The 20,464-nt window shown below is 37.4% G+C and overlaps 2 protein-coding genes across 26 annotated transcripts; both read left to right on the top strand.

The window, feature by feature from the left end:
- The first annotated feature begins 114 nt into the window (after positions 1–114).
- On the top strand, positions 115–16,840 carry LOC103710100. Of its 25 annotated transcripts, none has more exons than XM_039115967.1 (6): positions 115–1,397; positions 1,549–1,606; positions 4,720–5,986; positions 14,397–14,462; positions 14,616–14,766; positions 15,058–16,833. In XM_039115967.1, exons 2-3 carry the CDS (start codon positions 1,604–1,606, stop codon positions 5,971–5,973), a joined length of 1,257 nt encoding a protein of 418 aa, XP_038971895.1. In that variant the 5' UTR covers positions 115–1,397; positions 1,549–1,603; the 3' UTR covers positions 5,974–5,986; positions 14,397–14,462; positions 14,616–14,766; positions 15,058–16,833. The 25 variants fall into 25 exon arrangements, with proteins under 25 accessions (XP_038971895.1, XP_038971882.1, XP_038971878.1 ...); XM_026805827.2 differs by lacking the exons at positions 115–1,397; positions 1,549–1,606 and having other exon boundaries at positions 2,295–5,986; positions 15,058–15,229; positions 15,768–15,809; positions 16,422–16,840; XM_039115959.1 differs by lacking the exons at positions 115–1,397; positions 1,549–1,606 and having other exon boundaries at positions 2,295–5,986; positions 15,058–15,229; positions 15,768–15,809; positions 16,141–16,840.
- Positions 16,841–17,385: 545 nt separating this feature from the next.
- On the top strand, positions 17,386–18,578 carry LOC103710099. The gene has a single exon (XM_008795715.4). It carries the CDS (start codon positions 17,788–17,790, stop codon positions 18,364–18,366), a length of 579 nt encoding a protein of 192 aa, XP_008793937.1. The 5' UTR covers positions 17,386–17,787; the 3' UTR covers positions 18,367–18,578.
- The last annotated feature ends 1,886 nt before the right edge of the window (positions 18,579–20,464 follow it).

Below are 20,464 nucleotides of genomic sequence, written 5' to 3'. Positions count from 1 at the left end.
TTTCTTTTGAAGCTGCTTTCGCTATCTGACCCAATTAATTATACGCTATATATAACCCGATTGGACTGTCTCTGGCTGGGGTTTTTGTTTGGTTCCCCTCCTTTTTCTTTGAGAAAATTGCCCATTCTTCATATATCATCATCCCTAATTACAATGGCAGGATGGTTTCTGCTTTGCACTAAACTATAAGTGGAGGAACGATTTATAATTTCTAGAGTAAATTACAAAAACCATCCTAAGATGAGGAATAAATTTTATTTACATTCAATAGTATGAAAAATCTATACTTACCCTTCTGAGGTTTATTTTTATCTAATACTTCAATCCGTAACTTAACAAAATATTAGTCAAAAGTTAACTTTTAATGGGACCTAAATGCCACGTCTTTAAAAAATTTAAAAATGACCAAAATAATCTTATAAAAATCTCTCTGAGGTTTATATTTATTATACTTACACCTAATATTTTGTAAAAATCTACACTTACACCTATTTAAATTGGCAACGTTAGTGAAACCGTTTATCTATCGTAAAAAGTCAAAATTACCTCTATAAAAAAATAACTCTTTTACTCTTCTGACTCTCGGAACTCTTTGAAGTATTACATCTTCAAGAGTCTTCTTCTATTCGTGATTAAGCAACTAGCTATCCAAGGGACCTTGAATCATTATTCTTAGGATATTACCTTTCCTTCTTCTTACTTCTCATTCCTTTATGGACTCATTTGGTTCTCAGGAAGTTTGGTTTGCAGGAATATGAGGAGATAACGTGTGGTCAACAGAAAAATAAAAACATAGAAATATCTTATGTTTGATTGGACTTTTGCGAGAGATAGAAAAGTAGTTTTCCCACGAAAGTAAGATTTATATATTTCATTAGAAAAAAAAACCATGTGGGACTTGAAAGTTTAATTTCCATCGGCTGAAAATTGGGATAATTTTTTTTCAAAAGTACTCTTAAGCTTTTAGATAAAATGCAATACGCTTTTTTCCTTTATTAAGAGCATAACAAATATTTTATATAACTTTTTCAGAAAAATGGATGCTCAACTAAATATAAACTACTTTGCAATATATCACTTTTCCATAGTCTACCAAACATATAAAAATCACTTTCTAGGCATATACTTAGACATCAACTTCTTATAAAAATACTTCAATGAGAAAAAATTCTGTTCACGAACTAAATCAATCCTACGTGTCCTTCTATAAATGGGAGGCTTTGCGCTTTCCCTACCCCAAGACAAACAAGTTTACTCCCAAAAATGGTGCAGGTGTGAGAAATAAAGGGCTTGGAGGCAGCTAAAGGGGCCCCACATCATTTTCTTTTCTCGCATGTTAATTCTTCCCCAATGTTCTTGTCATTTGCATACAAGTGGGTTCTATGGTTTCTACAGCGGTAAGTTGGTATATGAGCAATTTCTGATACATTGAGCAGAGCTTGATATCATGCACATATGTCCATGTCTCATGGATGTACATACATAAGTATGTATGTTCCTGTATACATGCATATATAAGTTTTACAAATATATAATATTATGGAACAGGCTGTGATGGGTGCGGTAACTAGGAGGATGGACAGAAACATGAACTCATTTGCAAATGGTATTGCGTTTCTCTAAACAAACCCAATGTTTGCATACTCTCGTGAAAAATGCTTATATACGATAGTAAATTTCTTCTGCTCCTCCTCTCCTAAGGTTTGCAAATTACGGCCCAACCTAAAAGATTTATACTCAAATAGAAGTATGCAAAAGCCATTTGTAATCGACGGAAGCAACTTAACACAATCAGCCATATTTTCAGTTGGATACTGTTGCCAAACAGCATCAAGAAACAAACAAATGCTATCGAATACTCATGAAATCACAACTCAAAACTCGTTCTAAGGTAGGGAACATTAAAAAAAGGAAAAAAAGAACCTTAAAACTCCACAAGTATTCAACAATAATGTTAGCCTGAGGGAATTCAGCCACAAATCTACATCAAAACGGAACGCAAAAGATCAAAGAATGGCGACTATCAACTAAGAAAACAGAGACAAACAAACTACTCACTTAAGGAAATATTTATATAATAGACATGTTGATAAGCTAGAATTTTTTTTTGATCTGGATACTTCGAAGATACAAAAAATAACAATCCAAAACCAACAATAATGTTTATTTCTAACTCCTCTTTCCTCTCTTCTCCATCTGCTATTTAATTTTCTACCAACCTCTTTGTATCAGTTTGTTTTCTTAAAAGCTGTTTGCAGTGCAATGGATGCATCATCTGTTCTCTCTTAAATGCTTTCGTGTTCGAATGATTTTTATTGTTGGCATTATTTTTAATTTGTTATGTGATGGTAATAGTTTTTTTAATCTTTCCACTGCATGGACTTTTATGGTTTTTGGGATACATTAGGTCCATGTGTATATATGTGTCACATGAATAGTTTTTGGATGGCTTTTTAGAGCTAGATGGGTACAGAATGATTTAAAAGAAAAGAAAACACCATATATTGCATGCTATATTTAGTATTATATATGGGTATATGGCATACATGTTTGGTTCTAACAAAATCCTGATTATCGATTTAATCCACCTAAAATATCTCTGTAAAACAGCAAGTAGGAAAGATTTGTGAGATTGTTTTTGTCATCCCTAGCGCTACATTCAGATATAAATTCTTTAGGTCGTCAAATGTCCGAACCTTGCTGAAAATTACAAGCTATTAGATCATTGAAGTCATTAGAATAATTTCAAGAGACAAGACTACTTCTAATCATTTTCGAAGGCTGAAATCAATCTGTTTTATGAGGAAAATGGCTTCACTGAATAGCTTTTGGTCTTCTTCAATCAATGGATCTCCTGCTTTTTTTATTTTTTTTCTAGTTTCTAGGTCCTGTGCCATCAAGAAGCACTTGATCAAGGAAGTAGGAATTTACTCTTTTTGGAGTGCAAGTCAAGCACTGCGCCTAGGAATTTTTTTTCACAGGACCCATTCATCTGATCTGCCTATAATCTCTAATGCCATCATCAACAAACTCATTCTTGGAATGAGGTTCCCAATTAGTCTTCTGACCATGTCACAAGATCTGAGAAAATCCATATTTGCTTTCCGCTTTTAATCAATTGAAGGCCACCCTGACAAAATATATTTGTTAAAATCTATATTCGCAGATGGACACATTCCTCTTCACTTCAGAATCAGTCAATGAAGGCCACCCTGCGACCGAGTCTCGGATGCCATACTTGATGCATGCCTGGAGCAGGATCCTAAGAGCAAGTTAGCTTGCGATCCAGACCTGTCTAAAGTTCTAACCAATTAAAACAATAATCATCAAGAAATAGCATAAAGACTGAGCCATAAACAATGGGTCAGAATATATATATAAAAAAATAAGCATTTGGGGTTGTGGCACTGAAACCTATAGCACTACCATCTTGGTACAATGTTGGTCTGCTTGGTATAGGATCGATCCAGCAGACCAATACTCGGTATGGTATGAATATGGTATGAATAAGTAAATAAGACTAATCAAATAAATAAAGCCCAAGAAAAATGCCATGTATAAATCAGTCAGATGGCATAGTGGATGATATTGGTGCGACCTAACCATGGTATAAGACTGATCAAGCTCAATACCGGCATGATGGCTTGGTTCAACCGTGGCAATACATGTCTCGGTAAGAATGGAAATTAAGAAGCAGCCAATTAGATGGAGTCTCTCTAAGCACTTTGTGGCAATGGGCATCAGACGCGATCGACATTTGAAGATCACATCATCATGTGACCCCTTTCCTTGAAAGGAGAAGAAAACAAGATCCTCTCTTCCTTTTTTTGGTAACATCCTACCTTTTTGCCCTTTTTCATGCACCGGCCCTCGCTTTCCATGTCCCCATGCGTTTCGCCAGGCTTGCTGTGGGCCCTCCTGGCAATCGGAGCCCGCCCCCGAAATACCGAAGGCGGCACCCGCTCTTATACGCTGCATCTTCTCGATGCTCTCGCTCCACCCCGCCCCCCAAAAAACAAGGGTACAGCTCTCCCTCTTCGGCACCGGAGCGATTCCAAAACCCTGAGGAAAACCAGAGCCCTCCTGAAATGGATCTCGTCCCGAGCGGTTCGATTGCTCTGGCGATTTAGGCGGTCTGATCTAGAGTTTGTGGATCTTACGCTGTTTTTCTTCTCTGTTCTTCGCTTTGATTTCAATCAGGGTGTTTTTTTTTGGAAGCACCTGTCGTTGTGTCTGTGGGGAAATCTGAAGGGATAGCTGTGTAAATCCTGGTGGGTTTTAGATTTTGAGGGAAATGGGTTTGATTTGGTGGTGCTAGTTCGATTATTTCTCTGATTTAACTTGGATTTGGGATTTTGGTGCTATCTCTGTTGTTGATCTGAAAATCTTTTGGATTTCTACGCTTTAGCGTTTGTTTGGGGTTTTTCACTGGTCTGCTTCAAGGGGGAGCTTTGTTTGCTGCATGAATCCGAGGGGAGTTTTGCTGAGAATCTGGAGGATAAAAGAGTTGAAATCTCATCTGCTATACTGAAATCTGTATCTAGTTTCATCTCCGAGCTTTGTGAACCGCGAAATCCGATCCAAGTTCCAGAGAAATTTTTGTGAGAGCCGTGAAACCTTTAATTTTAACCATCTGTTTGCTGTCTCGGGATGGAGGGGAATATGTCGGCTGGAAACATGATGCCGGGGCCTTCTTCTTATGGTTCATTTGATCTCCAGGTTTCGATGGCGATGCATCAGCAACAGCAGCAACATGGATGCTTTCACCATCAGCAGCAACAGCCAACCCAGACCCAAAATCAGGGCCCAATGGTTCATCAACCAATGAACAGTATTTTCCCTCAGTCGGTCGGTCAGATGAATGAGCGCGAACAGCAGCCTATGCTTCAGATGATGGATTACAGTAAGGTCGACCATGGCAAGATCTCGACAAGTGAGGAGGATGACACCGAGGATGGAGCTGATGGTCCCAATAAAAGTGAAAGAGGAAAGAAGGCCGCTCCTTGGCAGAGAGTGAAGTGGACGGACGCAATGGTTAGGCTTCTCATAACTGTGATTTCTTACTTAACTGAAGGTACTGCAGAGCTTGACAGTAGTGCAAAGAAAAAACTTGCCGTGTTGCAGAAAAAAGGAAAGTGGAAGTTGGTGTCTAAAGTAATGGCTGAGAGAAATTGCTGTGTATCACCCCAACAGTGCGAAGACAAGTTTAATGATCTGAATAAAAGGTACAAGAGGCTTACAGAAATTCTTGGCAGGGGCACATCTTGCAAGGTTGTGGAGAATCCTGTACTGTTGGACTATATGCATCATATTTCTGACAAGGTAAAGGATGATGTGAGGAAGATCTTAAGCTCGAAGCATCTTCACTATGAGGAGATGTGCTCGTACCATAACAAGAACCGTTTACATTTACCTGCTGATCCTGAAGTTCAGCGCTCTGTGCAGTCGCTTCTGAAAACCAGTGATGATCATGATGCAAAAAGAGCTGCAAGGGATGATTTTGATGAAAATGATCAAGATGAAGATAGTGATGATAGGGAAGACGATCTTGAGGAGAATGACACACTGTTCAGAGATATTGGAGGGTCATGTTTTCCAAAGAGGATGAAGCAAGGGTTGGTCTGTGAAGATGTGAACTTTAGAAACTCTTTGGGCCCTCAAAATAATCCTAGAAGACCTAATTCTCAGAGCATTTCTTTTGATGTGAACCAAGTGTTCCCTGAAGGTTCGACCACTCCTTGGGTACAGAAGCAGTTAATCAGGTCGCGTTCAATTCAGCTGGAAGAACAAAGGTTGCAGATTCAAGCAGAGATGCTAGAGATTGAAAAGCAACAATTCAAGTGGAAGCGTTTTCGTAAGAAGAAAGATAGAGAATTGGATAAGATGAGAATACAAAATGAAAGGATGAAACTTGAGAATGAACGCCTGGCATTGGAGCTGAAGCGCAGAGAGTTAGTGCTGGATCTTAATTGAATGCAATTTCAAGGTACAATTTTCAGAGAGAAGGGCTGGTTCTCAATTTTATGATTTCGTAGTTATTAAAAATGAAGCTTTTGTTTTAAGGAGACATGTGAATTGACTGCTCATAGAAGACTATGTGATATCATTCACCACCTGTTGAGAATTTCACTTGTTGAACTTCAAACGTTTGGTGATATCAGACCTTTCCTTTCCTTTTCATAGACAAAGTTTAATTTGGTCCTTTGCGGTTTCATATCATTGCTTTTTTGCATGAGAATCTGAATGGTCTCTTTGCTTTTTGTATCATGTATCTTGTCCTTATATTCCTGTTATGCTTTATCAATTATGCAGCTAATTGTCATATCTTGCTAATTATTATGAACTGTCTCTTTTGTATTACTCCTTATTTTGTGTATATGATCCGTCCTCCAGTATAAGTGTGGTTGATTATATATCTATGCTAAACTGTATCAGATAAGCCTAATTACTTTGACATTATTTATAGATTGGCTGGAGAAGAATATGATGATTTACAGAAGGTGGTTTCTTATATCATGCATTTGTGGAAGCCAATGAGGTCATATGAATTCTATAGAGTGCTTATTAAGTCTCAACGAGTTATCTATATCGTTGCGTGTGAATGATGCCTTTAGGAAATTTTTGTATTGTATCTTTAGTATGATGCTTATTGTATTTATCTTTCCTATAGGTGGCTACATATTATTTTAGAGTAATTTGACCATTTACCTTAGCTTTATCCATCAGAGCTGTCTGTGGTGTCTGGTAAAAGATTTATGTCTTGATAGTTGTTCAATTAGTGTCACTTCTAATTAATCTGAATAAATAATCATTGAATCAATAAACTATTCATAAAGGAACCAGATTGTCATGTTTGTGAGTTTTTAGTTATGATTAGAAGTTAGGAAAGATGCTAGTGCATCTTGTGGCTGGACTTTTAGAGAGAGTTTGGCAGCCTATTCTAGTGTAAACTCTATAGTTCATACAGCAGTATTCAATGTGTGAGTATATTATAATTGTTCGTATGCATACACTCTTCTTTTTCCATGAGGATAATGCATTTTGCACATGAAATTGGTTCTTATGCTTGATGATGTAATGGTGTAAGGGCTTTTGACTGTTCGCCCATGACTTTAGTGAAAATTCTTGAGATGTGCTGTTGCAGATCCATTCAATCTATTCATTATCTTCACCAGTGGATTACTATGTTGTCACTGTCCCTATCATCGTATGTGTGCTAATTTTTCCAACTAATGTTTTCTAAATGTAATATTTATTAGCAACAATAATTGGCAAAACAAAAACAATGTTGGTGAAATAGGATTTAGTTCTGTGTCATGTCTTTGATAGGTAATGAAGTTCAAACTTTAAAACTTTACTATCTTTTCATGAGAAATAATGTATGGATTTCATTTTAGCATCATCCTGTATTTGATAAATTGTTCGACTAATAATACCCCTCTCCCTTTTTTCCAGATAATAGGACCTTGGGAAAGTGTATGAATTATTTTCTCTCCACTTAAAGTTAGCGGTCAGTCTTGGTTTGGAAACTGTATAAGCAGGCTTATTTTTAATTCTCTCTTGGTATGTCCCTCCAATTTCATATCAGTGAAGTTTTTTCTTCATCTTCTTCTTTTTCCTTCCTTCCTTCCACATACCTTACAACCCCCCCCCCCAAAAAAAAAAAAAAAACCCACCATTTTTTTTCTTTTTTAGGGTGATGGGTTTGCACAGGGGCGTTGAAGGAATTGGCCTAGTTATGAGTCCCCATTTATTATTTCACCATTCTGATTTGTCCAGTATGTTGTTCTGCTTTATTTTGATCCTTTTTCAGACGTTCTTATGTTTAAAGCATCTTGAGTGCTTATATTTCTTGCTTGGATTTTAAAGGTAACCATTTTTCTTATCTTCCTAGTCTTGTGTGCAACTTATTCAACATTTTTTGAGTTTATAAGAATTGTCATTGACTTTTGACGCCTATCTGAGAAGTTGATTTATTTTCCTTTTTTTCTTTTCCCTTTCCTTGCCTATGTTGGTCCTACCAAGCATTTGTTACTTGGTATCGTTGAGGGTTCTCATCTCATCTCATTCTTGATTTAGGCCCCCGTCTTTGGCCCTTGGAGTTTTACCACATTTCTTCCTTGTCTATATCCCTTCAAAATTTTGTATTAAACACAGTTGAATTTCTCTGGCCATTCACAAGTTTTTTTATTTCCTTATCATGTTGTTCTAGATTTGTAGCTTTGGTTTGTAGATACTGTGTCTCATTTTGTTAGTTTTAAGTCTTTTGCTAGTCTTGATATCCTATGATTCCTTGTTGCCATTCCAACCTTCTTTGGGTGTAATTTCTAATTGAGCCATCCAAATTGGTATATTAATCCTGTGTGTCTTTTGCTGTTTGCATCCAAATAGCTCTTGCATACTTATTGTCTGTTCATTTTTTCTTATCCCTTTCTACACAAAGATTCAATATCCTTTGGTTGGGATCTGTTCCTTGACATTTAAAAAGATTTAATATGCCACATCAGATGGTTCCTTGAGCGTGTTATATCAGCTTCTGATTAATCCCTGCTTTGACATTGTCATCAAGTATGACGGATTTCTAAATTATTATATCACATTGATTATCCATAATTTCTTTCCTTAGATTTGGCCTTACCTGATGCTTCTGTATATCTTGTTGGTGTTGTCTTTCATCTTTTCCATCACCTGGATGTGTGGTCAGTCCTCTTAGTTTGTTTTAGCAGTCTACTTTTGAAACACTCGTTGTTAATTTTATCTCATACTGACCTTCTTTTGAACAAACCTTGCTTCATGCACAGCAGAATACACTAGGTTTATAACGTTCCATGTCAGTTATCTTTGCCACCGTCATCTTGACATTGTCACAACTTAGTTTACTGTACTTCGACTTTGTACACATGAATCTCTCAAATCTTGAAACTTGCTTGTCACCGTAGTTGCAATCAGTGTGTAAATGAAAATAAAAGATTGGTTTCCTTTCTTGCCATGTGTGGCATCTCTTGTGCCTCGGCCACTTGTATCCTATCAACATTTGTATTTGTGTTTTCTTGGCATCTTCTAACCTACGGTAGCACATTATTTTTTTAAATACTGCATGTTGTTCAACCTTGACACTAATTGACTTTGTCAATAATTCTTCTAACTACTAGTTCTTTTTGCAAGCCAATTCACACCTTGCTCTAAATTGCCAGTCTTCTCATGTTACCATTTTCCACAAAAAAGTAAACTGTAAGTTTTCTCGACCATCGGTCTTATTCTGTTGGGTTTGCTGCTCAGCATGACCTTATCATTTGCCATGCTACTTAAGGCTTCCTTAAGAGATTAGGTCACTCTTAAGTCTTAACACATGTACTCTATAAGGTAAGCCTTAACACAATAGAAAGGTTGCTCCATTGCGAATTGGGTGTCGCAGATTTGAAATATGGAAACAACCTATTCATACGGTAGGGCAAGGCTGCTTACATCTAACCCTCCCCAGACCTCACAGTAGTAGGAGCTGCAAGTTCCAAATATGAAAACAACCTATGCACACGGCAGGGCAAGGCTACTTACATCTTAGGCAGTTCGGGATTCCGCAATGTGCGCCAAATGAATATCTGACTAAGGCAAGGAACTTCCATAGTTTCCAGAGGAGTCGAATGCGCAAAGAGAAGGAGTAGGCTCAATAGAAAGTTAACTAAGACATTGTCTGTCACTGATTGCATGGGGAGGAAGGAGATAACAAGAACCTAGTTGGTGGTATCTGGGAAGGGGCTTCACATTCATGCCCAGAATCCCTTGTTGGAGGCAGTGGGCTGCTTATTCGGCGTTAGCGTATCTGCCCTCCCCAGACCCTACAGTAGCAGAAGCCTTGCGCACTGGGACTCCCCTTTTTAGGACTTGTGCTCTAGTTATCATGTGCTTCTTTTAATTACCAAAAATGCTCAATGTAGCCTCTCTTGGCAGTTGGCACTATGCTCATTCTCTTGTCAATGTGCTTAAACATTGGTATTATTGATTTATGGCTTTTGCTAGTAGAGTCATTTTTATTACTCTTGGTACTCGGGACTCTCTTTTAGTGGTGATTCAATCACATGTTATGTACTATTTCAGCTCACCTTTTGAACTCCATCCTTGTTTGCCTTCACTGTAGTTGTGCTAATTTGGTCAATTTGTCTTTCACGTTTATGCTGGTGTTGGTTTGTCTTTTCATTGCAAACACATGGGTGGTGAAGCCAGGAAAAAAATTTGGTATAATGACTGTGCTTTTTATTCTTAGCATGTTGGCTTTACATGATTTAATAGTAGTGATTGGCAATGTGAATTAGTAAAGCTAACCCCAATTTGTCAGCATTAGCTTTGATGGTTTTGTTATGTTCATGGTTTATAGGTTGTTATCTATTAAATCATCTATCTGCCTTTTCCATCTACCCATTCATATGTATGTTGGTGGTATATTTTACAATTGACATAATTCTATTACAGACATGACTTCGCATGTCTTTTAGTCTATAAGGTCTCATAGTGAAGGTTTGAAAACTCAATTTTGGTTTCAGCCCCCTAGGTAGAGTTTTGGTTTCGGTACTTTTGCTCCGAGTTTCAAAGTTTTGGTCAAAAAAGTCAGAAGAAAAAAAGAAAAAAATCAAGGCATGCTACTTGATGTCAATCATGCCTTATGTTATCTAGGAGAGTAACTTGTGTAGTTTCAGTAATTCTAGTTTGAACTTAAACTATATTGAAGCTTTGTCACACTCGCCAGGTGTGAGCCGCCGATTTACCCAAATATACTTAAAAAGGACGTCCTTGCGCACAAGCTTCGACCATTGCGGGGTTTGGAGGGAGGGGTCAAATGTACGCAGCCTTGACCCCTAGTGCGAAGAGTCTGTTTCTGTGTTTCAAATTCGTCACACCCAGATCACAACGGAGCAAGCTTACCATTGCACTAAGGCCTTCCCTTATTAAATTGTATTGAAGCTTAATGTACAAAATTTATTAAATTAACGTATTAATATATGGAGTAAAATACGAAATATCACTTAATCAAGCATAAATTAACAAGTATATAAGAGTGTATAATTAACTAATATACCTATTTAGTACCATATACTATTAGAAGGTTGGCCATGCAAATGATTATCACCGCGGCATGTTTGGAAGTACTGTTGGGGATGAGAATAAAATGAGATTGCTTGCCGGCATATTTAGTTCGAATACATGTTTATAACTTAAAGACAAATTAAGATTGCATCTCACTTGGCATTGATGAAGTTTAGGCAAAAATAGACCTTGATTAAATCATTATAGTCTTAAATAAATGTTTGACTGAATTTTATGATGAATTTAGAAGACATTAAACTTATTTATGTTAAACTAAAAAATATTAAAAAGCAATTTTGTTCAGTTTTGGTCAAAACTGGCTGAAAACAAACTGGAACCTGCAAAAACTGACTGCAACCCAAAATTTTGGTTTGTTCGTGTTGGTCTTGGCCTAAACCAAGTTGTTCCATTTCAATACTCAGGTCATATAATTCACAAACAACACTTTATTTAAGGGGTTGCTGATTTTGGGAGTTAGAAATCAAGGTTCAAAGTTTATTACCATTTTGGTTAGGGTAAAAATAAATTGCAATGGGCATTATAGCTTGAAGGTTAATGGCCAGGGAGGCTTCAGCTAGCATTGTGTGGACCATGGACATGAGAATTGGATTCGGACAACAAGAGAGGGAAAAAAAGAAATATGGTAATATGTAGAAAAAATAATTTTACTATATATATATATATAAGAGACAACATTATAAGAGTGTAATTGTTAAGGTCTTCCAATATAAATGTTTCTTATTCAAACTTAATTAACTCAAGGATTTTAAAAAATGACTTTTTACAAAGTTAATTTAATATTTACATTTCTTAGGCAATCTCAAAAATGAACCAAAGCTTGCTTTTAATATTGTTTTGATGGCTCAAACTCATTATTGGAAGATCTAGCTCTCTCACCAACTTTTAAAAGCTTCAATGGAAAAATTTATACGGCCAAGTCTTTAACACGTTTCTGCTTCAATTTTTGCCCAATACGGATTCAAGGACCGCAACTTGAGCGTCTAGATAACACACGATTTTGATATCTAGACCTTTTAGGACCTCACAAAGAGAGAGGTGCCCCTTGTGCTTAGACCAGAAAGTGTTGAAAATTTACGTGCATTACTAATATATTTCTTGGTTGATAATTCCTAATCAACAATAACTAGTGACAAACTAAGAAAGTGTTATTTATGGGACGCAAGGTTTGTTGTACCAATTGCATCGTACCATTTCGGTACTGAACCAGTATATTGTACTATGCCGTACCAACATTCGGTATACTGAGCTGTACCATACCGAACCATGTACCAACATTGTAATAAAATGGTACCAGTACGGGGTCTGGTATTGAGATGACGGACCTTGATGGGAAGTAATCCATTTGCGATCATTAAAAAAATCTTTTTCCCCTTAATAAGCAACTTTTTATTTTTGCCGTCTTTTTCCTTTTTGTGTGTGGTTGCTATTATGTTTGGTTTGAGCCACTGATTTTATGATCTCTGGTAGATCTCTAAAAACAAGTTTTGAAGAGGAGCAAGATAGATCTTAGGATCAATGAAACAGTTGCCTGTGCCGTCTTACCAGAGCCAAGTAAACAAACAGCATCAATCGTGATATCATAGCATGAGAATGTCCTTAGTGTGTATCCACATGCATGCCTATCCATCTGTCTTGTCCATAGATATCTGATTCATTGGCTCGCACATTTCTAGTTTGGATTCATAATTTTCAAATTGTTCTTCCTTAGTGAATTGAGTTCACCTGCAGTAGGATCATTAGATTTTTTTTTTTTTGGTTTTATGTATCACAACATTAAATTTTATGTTGATTAATGAAATATTGTTGACAAATTTGTTTGTATTGATCAACACTTATGAGATAAATGATATAGAAGCATTTACTGAGGAGTTAGAAGGAGCTATATAGGATAAATTTACTGTTTCTAGGAATTATTTAATTACATCTTCATTGGATAAATTATAATTTGCCAAAAATTTTGTATTAACTGAAGCCTATTCTGAATAGGTTTGATTTCTATCTTTTCAATATTCGATCCAGAGCTAATGACTTAGGTAATAATGGTCTTACCTTACGGATCATTAATTTAGTTTCATCATTGATTTTTCCGTAACAAATAATACATTTACCAGGCCTTTGTTTCTTCCAATAGACTCTGTTTATCCATTTCTCTATGTATTTTTTGGAGGTTTGAGTTATAGCATTATTCTTATTTGGAGACTGTCTAAGTAGGGCTGCGTATGAGCTGAGCTATTCATGGACAGCTTGCAATTGGCTTGGTAAGAAGCTCTTTGGATTCAGCTCATACAGGAAATGAGCTGAGCTCCTATATGAGCTGAGCTCAGATAAATTCTATTGCTCAGCTCATAAATGAGTCAAACATGAATGCTAAAGGCTTGCAAAAATATATAGGAGCTCGGCTTGGCCAGCTATAAGAGAAATTAGGTGGGGAAGAGTTGATGCCAGCTATGAAGCATGAACGAAGGTTGGATATGATACGATATGGATAAGCCAACATAGTCAACCTTAAAAAAAGTAGGATATGATACGGCTATGATACATCAATGAATGTATATGCATTTTATTCATTCATATGTGCATCCATACATACACTAAAATATATATATGTAGGTATGTGTGTATGCATATAACTATGTGGTAAACATAGTTTGTATCTTATATGTAGCATCAACTTTTACAATCTCATCATTTAGTCATAATTTAAATTCATAGACACCAGTCCATATTTCATATTTAAATATTAACATCGTAGATTATAAATTTGACTACTCTTCATTAGAAGGATAACATTAAAAAAAAGGAGATACCCTCCCCCACATTGTTGGAAGTACTAGGGAAGTATCTCGAGCGTATCTAGTAAGGATCCAGTGCATGTGTTTTTTTTTATTTTGATGAATAAGATATTTTACATAAGCATCAAACACATATCCAAGAAGTATCTGGCAAGTATCGGTATCCATTGGTACCCAATACATATCCAATATAGAAACAGGTGATTTGAATATCTATGCTTAGGATGCCACTAAAATACATCTTTATAGCAACTCACGAGAGACAAGGGGCTTCTAGATATAGACCAGAATTGAGCCAGTAGAGCTCAATTAGCTCTTCCATTTATCAAGCTGAGTCTAAGCAGCCTGCTACTTGGCTTTGGCTGCTTTGCACCACTATATTAGGTGGATGTCTTTGTTGTATGATTGAAGCCTTATAAGCACTTTCACCTTTTTTTATTGCTAAGAAGATGCTGAGGGAAAACAAGTTTACAGCTCTGTGATTTGATTTTTTTTCTTTTTCAGTGAGGTTTCCTTCCTTGATTGGTAATGCCCTCTTTAGGCGCATTGATTCGTGAACATGCATATCAGGTCAAATATTTCATATCTCAGATTCTTAGATTGATTGCCCTTCTTTGTTTTATCTTAACTCATATAAGCTTCCCATGGCATCTAAGATCTTGGGATAACATTCCTGTCAAATCGAGGCACTGACATTTGACAAACTTCTTTGCTTCTTTTCAGTTTTTTTTTTTTTTCTGTTACAGGTTTATTCCAAGAGGCAATATTACTGTTCCACTTTCTGTTGCTGGTATCATGAAAGATCTTTTTTGAGTTACCCTGGATTGGAGAAGAATGCAGAGGGGCTCTATCATTGAAACTTCTGCCAGCCAAGGTAAGCTTTCATACTGCATAATTAGTGAATTGTTATCCCACCTAAAATTTTCTTAAAAAGTTTCATGAGCTATTTAGTCTTGGGCGATGGACATGAAAGAAAATTGAGAGAAATCTGCATATAGAACTGAGCAAACTGGACTTCTGAGAGGGGGGGAGAGAATCTCTTTCTAATCACAAAAGAGGAGATTTTTTTTTTGTTGTTGGGTTTCAAGATCTCACAAATATTCATTCTCTACACTTCTTAAATTAGGCTATATAATAAATTTTAATTGGATGTTTATAATTGCAGTTTGTTGGTGTGCCTCTTAAAAATCGACAGTGCTATCTTCCTTTCACTTCTCTTTCTTGTGATGAAGTCAACTGAAAAAAAGAAACAAAAGACAAAACTTGAAGATTGAAAGACAAGATCCACTTATTTGATGATCCCATGCTATCTTGAACATGTTTTCCTCCCTGCCTCTGTAAGACCTTTCTTGAGTTTTATCTTTTGTGCCTCCTTGTAAATAGATCTCAGTAAATCTTCTTAATAAAGGAGGGGGAAGTTTCTCACTTCCTCCATGCTTCTTCAGAAAAAAAAAAAAGATCCCATGCATAAATGCATGGGAAAGCGAACTAGTTGAGAACTACGTATCAAGAAAATGACTTCATTCGAAGTGTTTGATCATTTTGGTGCTTCTATGGAAGTGCAATGTATGGCAATCATAATGCTAACTTTTGTATATTTTCCTGAAATACTATTGTTGCCATGTGCATTAAATTCGAGAGTAAATATTTGATGGATAGATATGATTCTATTTAATTCTAGATTTTTATTTCTTATTATGAAAGTTAATAAATGCACTCTTAGTTTGGTTACGTACCTTTTCTTTTTGCTTTTTCTTCCTCTCCTTTTAGACATTGAGATAACCAAAGCAGGTCTATTTTATTGAAAAAAAAAAGGCTTTCTGTGAAAGAAATGAGTAAATTAAAGATCACTAGATGGGTTTCTGCGCTGTGCAGGGAACTGCTCAAATGCATGTGGAACGTTATTTCTACATCAAGGTACAGTTTAAGTTTACGTTCAGCGTAATTCCCAAATAAATATGCTGTATATACTTTCAATGAATAGATAACAAATAAAATTATTTTGATAAAAAGATAAATTACAGATAATATGTCAATATTAAAACTGATGGAACACTAAGAAATTTTAGCATATAGTTTAAATTTATCTAATAACAAAACTGTATACATGACTTTCTTTGCTCTCACAAGGAATAACTTGATACCCTGTTTGCCTTTAATGTGGCAGCACCATTTTTGCCATTTTTTTTCTTTCGGACCTGTGGCCATAATTGGTTGCGCTTTTTCATCACGAACACTTGGGTGGCAGGTGCAGGAAAGCAATTGTTATAGCAACTTCATGCATTTCATTTCATGCTTAATATGTCGCCGGTATATGCTTTCATAGGGATAATTTACAACAAAAAATTAACAGAGCCGTCACCAATCTGTCAGGTTCGGCTTTGATAGATATTGTTTTGTTCATGGTTTATAGTTTGCTATTCATTGAATCTTCTGTCTGTTTTTTCTCCATCTGTCTATTTATCTGTATCTACGTATTGGTATATATGTATGGATCCTATGGTTTACAGTTTGTAGATTTGGATCCAGAGAACTCTTGCAGGTGAGATGACTTGGACGACTACGGTTGGTAGTTCGAATGAAGATGTGGATGATGATTTGCCGGAGATTGGCAGCTACGGAGGTGATCCATGGGAGATAAAGAGTGAGGACCTGTGTTCGAGGCGGACCGTACGTTTAGAGGTCCAGATTTTGTAGGGGCTGCAAGCCATTAACTTCTTGAATTTTAGTTGGAATGATAAAGAAACGGTGCAACAAGATGCAGGGAAGCCAGTTTTTCTTGTAAAACTCGGAATTTCAGGGGAAAAAATGATTTTTATTCAGTTTGTTTATTTACACTGTCGAGTCCCAATTCCATGACTCGTGGTACACTTGAATAAAAACTCAATTTTTATTCAGTTTGTTTATTTACTGAAACCTTTATAGAAGAAATTATTAGATAGATCAGAGATTCATGGTGGATTTAGGATGACTCTCTCTCTCTCTCTCTCTCTCTCTCTCTCTCTCTCTCTCTCTGCTGCATCCTACAGTTTCTTCTTTTGAGAAATTATCCTAGGGCCCTACTCCTCAACCCTTCTCCGGCTCTTTTAACTCATTGACCGAGAAGGGCAGAGATAAAGAGACAGAGTCTGACCTTGGTCACGTGCTCGTGCTTTTAAAACGAGGGCCCTACTCTTCGTACTATTGTTTAGCCCACCTCGTATAACCCACGGTTTTAATTTATTACATTATTAAGCTTGTGGCATTCATTACGAGAAGTTTGGTGGTATTCAAAGGCCAACGCCCTCGGATCCTGGTTCGACGTACACAAAGCATGAGACGAGTCCGGTGGTCCGCTTAGCTTCAGCTGGATCTGGATTCCAAGGTGGACCAATCAGATATCCTGCCATGCAGGGACAAATTAACCAATTGCATGTGAAGTTTACCGCATCGACACAATTAGACAAGAACTTTCTTAAGAATTCTCCAGGCATTTCAGAGCGTCAAACTTCATGGCTGGTCTGAAGTTTGGACGCTCGAACTTGGCATTCGGAGTTTCCTTTTTTTTTTCTTCGTGATTCCGTGTTCCAGGCGATACCCGATACCGTTTTTCTAGCACCCGATTCCCATTCCGGCAACCGTGTTACAGGATCTGGAGCCCCGGGCGTGTTTGTCTCCTCCACAAAGTGTTCCTGCGGAACATCGTTCAATTTTTCTTTTTATTTTAATTCATGTTTTTACTTTAAATTCGAAAAACTTCAAACTTAAATCCCACGAGTCCTGTCCTTTTCGCCATCACCAACCCCACTACTCTCTTCTTCGTTTCTCTGATTTCCGCCTAAACAGAGAGAAGAGACGGAGCGGGGCAAAAAGATCTGATTTTTTTGCACCTCATTTGGTCGGAGAGGAAGGAAGGATGATGGCGGAGGCGGCGTATGGTGGTGGCGGGGGCGGGGGCGGCGAGGTGGAGGCGGGGGTGCAGGCGCTGAACACGATCATCCAGCTGCACTTCGAGAAGACGCTGGAGAAGAAGCGGGCGGTGGACGGGCAGAAGAAGGAGCTGTGGCGCCTCTTCCAGCTCTTCTTCCTCTTCCTGGCCCTGGTGCTGGGAGCCCAGCTGGGGGCCTCGCCGGAGCGGCTCCAGTGCCGGCACTGCTGGGCGCCCATCGGCCTCCTCTCCCTGGGCCACCTCATCTTCTACATCGCCGTCGCCCAGACCCTCCGCTGCCTCAACGGCTTCAAGTACCAGCGCCGCTGCCACAAGCTCACCCTGGCCCTCGCCACCGACCGCCTCAAGCACCTCAAGATGCGCTACTCCTCCTCCGCCGCCGGCGACCACTTCCTCCTCCTCCCTACGGACTACGATATCCCCTACCAGGAGCCCCCGGAGAGCTATCTGGCCAAGTTCAAGCGGAACTGGGCCCTCCACTTCGCCTTCCTGATCTGCACCTTCGGCTTCATGGTCTCCGCCTCCGTCGTCCTCCTCTGCTTCTAGTATAATATCATATATATCTCTTCTCTCCCCAGCTTGTTCCTTTAGGATTATATGACGCAGTAGGGGATTGTAACGGCAAAACCATGGCCATATATCGTTGTCTGCTTATGAGGAGAGCTTCATGCGACCTGAGGCCAAGCTCTTCTTTCTCTCTGTACGCTCTGCAAGGTTAATTATCAATAATATATTTATCTCTTCTTAGAAAAGAAAAATATTTATATACAGTTTTTTTTCTAGGCTGAATAGATTATACAGTTTTCGTTAGAAGATAAAAAATAACGCAAGAGAGGAGGAATAATTTCGTAGCCATGGGGATCATATAATTTTCGTACAAGTACATTTAAAAAAGAAATAAAAAGAAACAGTAAAGAGGAGGAATAATTTTCTTTTTGTCGCCGTTCTGAAAAAAAACAGAGCATCAGAGTGCTGAGTAATAGAGTATAATGCCAGCATTGCTTCACCATGGTAAGTTGGTTCTTATCTTGTATATTTTGGAAAATAATAGGGGAGGTGCATAGTTACAAAGAGTCAAAACCAGCGTTACTGGATATTGCTTAATAGAAGCCATGGTTTCAACTTTTAACGACACCATGATTCATTCCAGATGGTCATTTTGCAAACACAATCTACGGAGGCAAACACAAATCTACGGAGAATGCTATAAGCCTATAACAAATCTGACTGTCTCGAGATGGTCATCTTGCAAACACAATCTACGGAGGCAACAACAAATCTACGGAGAATGCTGTAAGAAATCTGTCTTCCTCCCAAGGGGACTTTTGTTTCGAATTGGCCCTTGGATGGGACTTCTGATGTGTGGAGGTGATTTGGTTGCTTCGTTGGAAAGTTTAGAAAGACACTGATGTACGATACAGGCTGGACGTAGAGAGTAGAACTGATGAGCGAGATCCAGCGGCAAGAGGTCCACCATGGGGGCCGGGGCAATGCCAGGTTGGAGCCACCAAGGACGAGATGATGTACTCAAATAAATATATACATATATATATATATAGTAAATTATAAAAATTTTTCTAAAATTTGTATTTATTAAATTTATTCTCATTAGTTTATAAAATCTACACTTATATCCAACTAAATTAACAATATTTATAAAACTGTTTATCTAATATAAAAAAATCAAATTGCACTTAAGTGAGAAAAAATACATATTTTTGGATTATTATATCATTTAAAATTATTTTAATTATGTTTAAAAAAATTTTGTTACGGCATTAGAGTCATATTTAAGATTAACAGTTTGACTAACAGTTAAAGTATCAGTTAAATTGTTGGATAAAAATAAATCATAGAAGGATAACTGTAAATTTTTATCAAATTATTGAATGTAAATATAATTTATTTTTATTTTTTTAAAAAATATATAATATGTTTTTTTAAAAAATAAAAGGATGAGATGGCAATGCAGTTGATCCTCAAATCCACCGATCCTAGTCTACCATCTTTGCCCGTCTTCCTCCCATCTCTTGGAGACATATTTTTGAATAATTTATTCATTGTATATACTAAAAATTTTGGATCATGGGATTCTTAGTTATTCGGTATATATATATATATATATATATATATATATATATATATATATATATATATATATATATATATATATATATATATATATATATGTGTGTGTGTGTGTGTGTGTGTGTGTGTGTGTGTGTGTGTGTGTGTGTTAAAAATTTTGGAATCAACAAATTGGAAGTATGACAAATTTCATACCTCCATCCAGAAGAAAAGCCGTGCACCTCAACCAGGTTCAGGTCCTGTAGCTTTTTCTCATTTATTTTGGTCCCTCGTGTATTGTCCAAAATACTTTACCCGTGCTTGCTTTGTCCGTTGTTGAGGACAGGGAATAGAGGCTAAGAAAAAGAAAACAACAACGGCTAGAAAGAAGAAGACAACAAATTTACCAAGCAGCAGCTCAGGAGGGCTCTGACACCCAGATTTCTTCTGCGGAACAATCAATGCCACCAGATCTCTTTAATATGACATCCAGTGCCATCCTCAGAGATGCTGCCATGGCCGCGGACCATGGCCTTCACCTCTCCTTGGGACGAACAAGGAAAAAAAAAAAACAATA

This window comes from Phoenix dactylifera, unplaced genomic scaffold (genome assembly GCF_009389715.1).
Source record: "Phoenix dactylifera cultivar Barhee BC4 unplaced genomic scaffold, palm_55x_up_171113_PBpolish2nd_filt_p 000046F, whole genome shotgun sequence".
NCBI lineage: Eukaryota > Viridiplantae > Streptophyta > Magnoliopsida > Arecales > Arecaceae > Phoenix > Phoenix dactylifera.
This window is presented reverse-complemented; position numbering and strand designations above follow the sequence as displayed.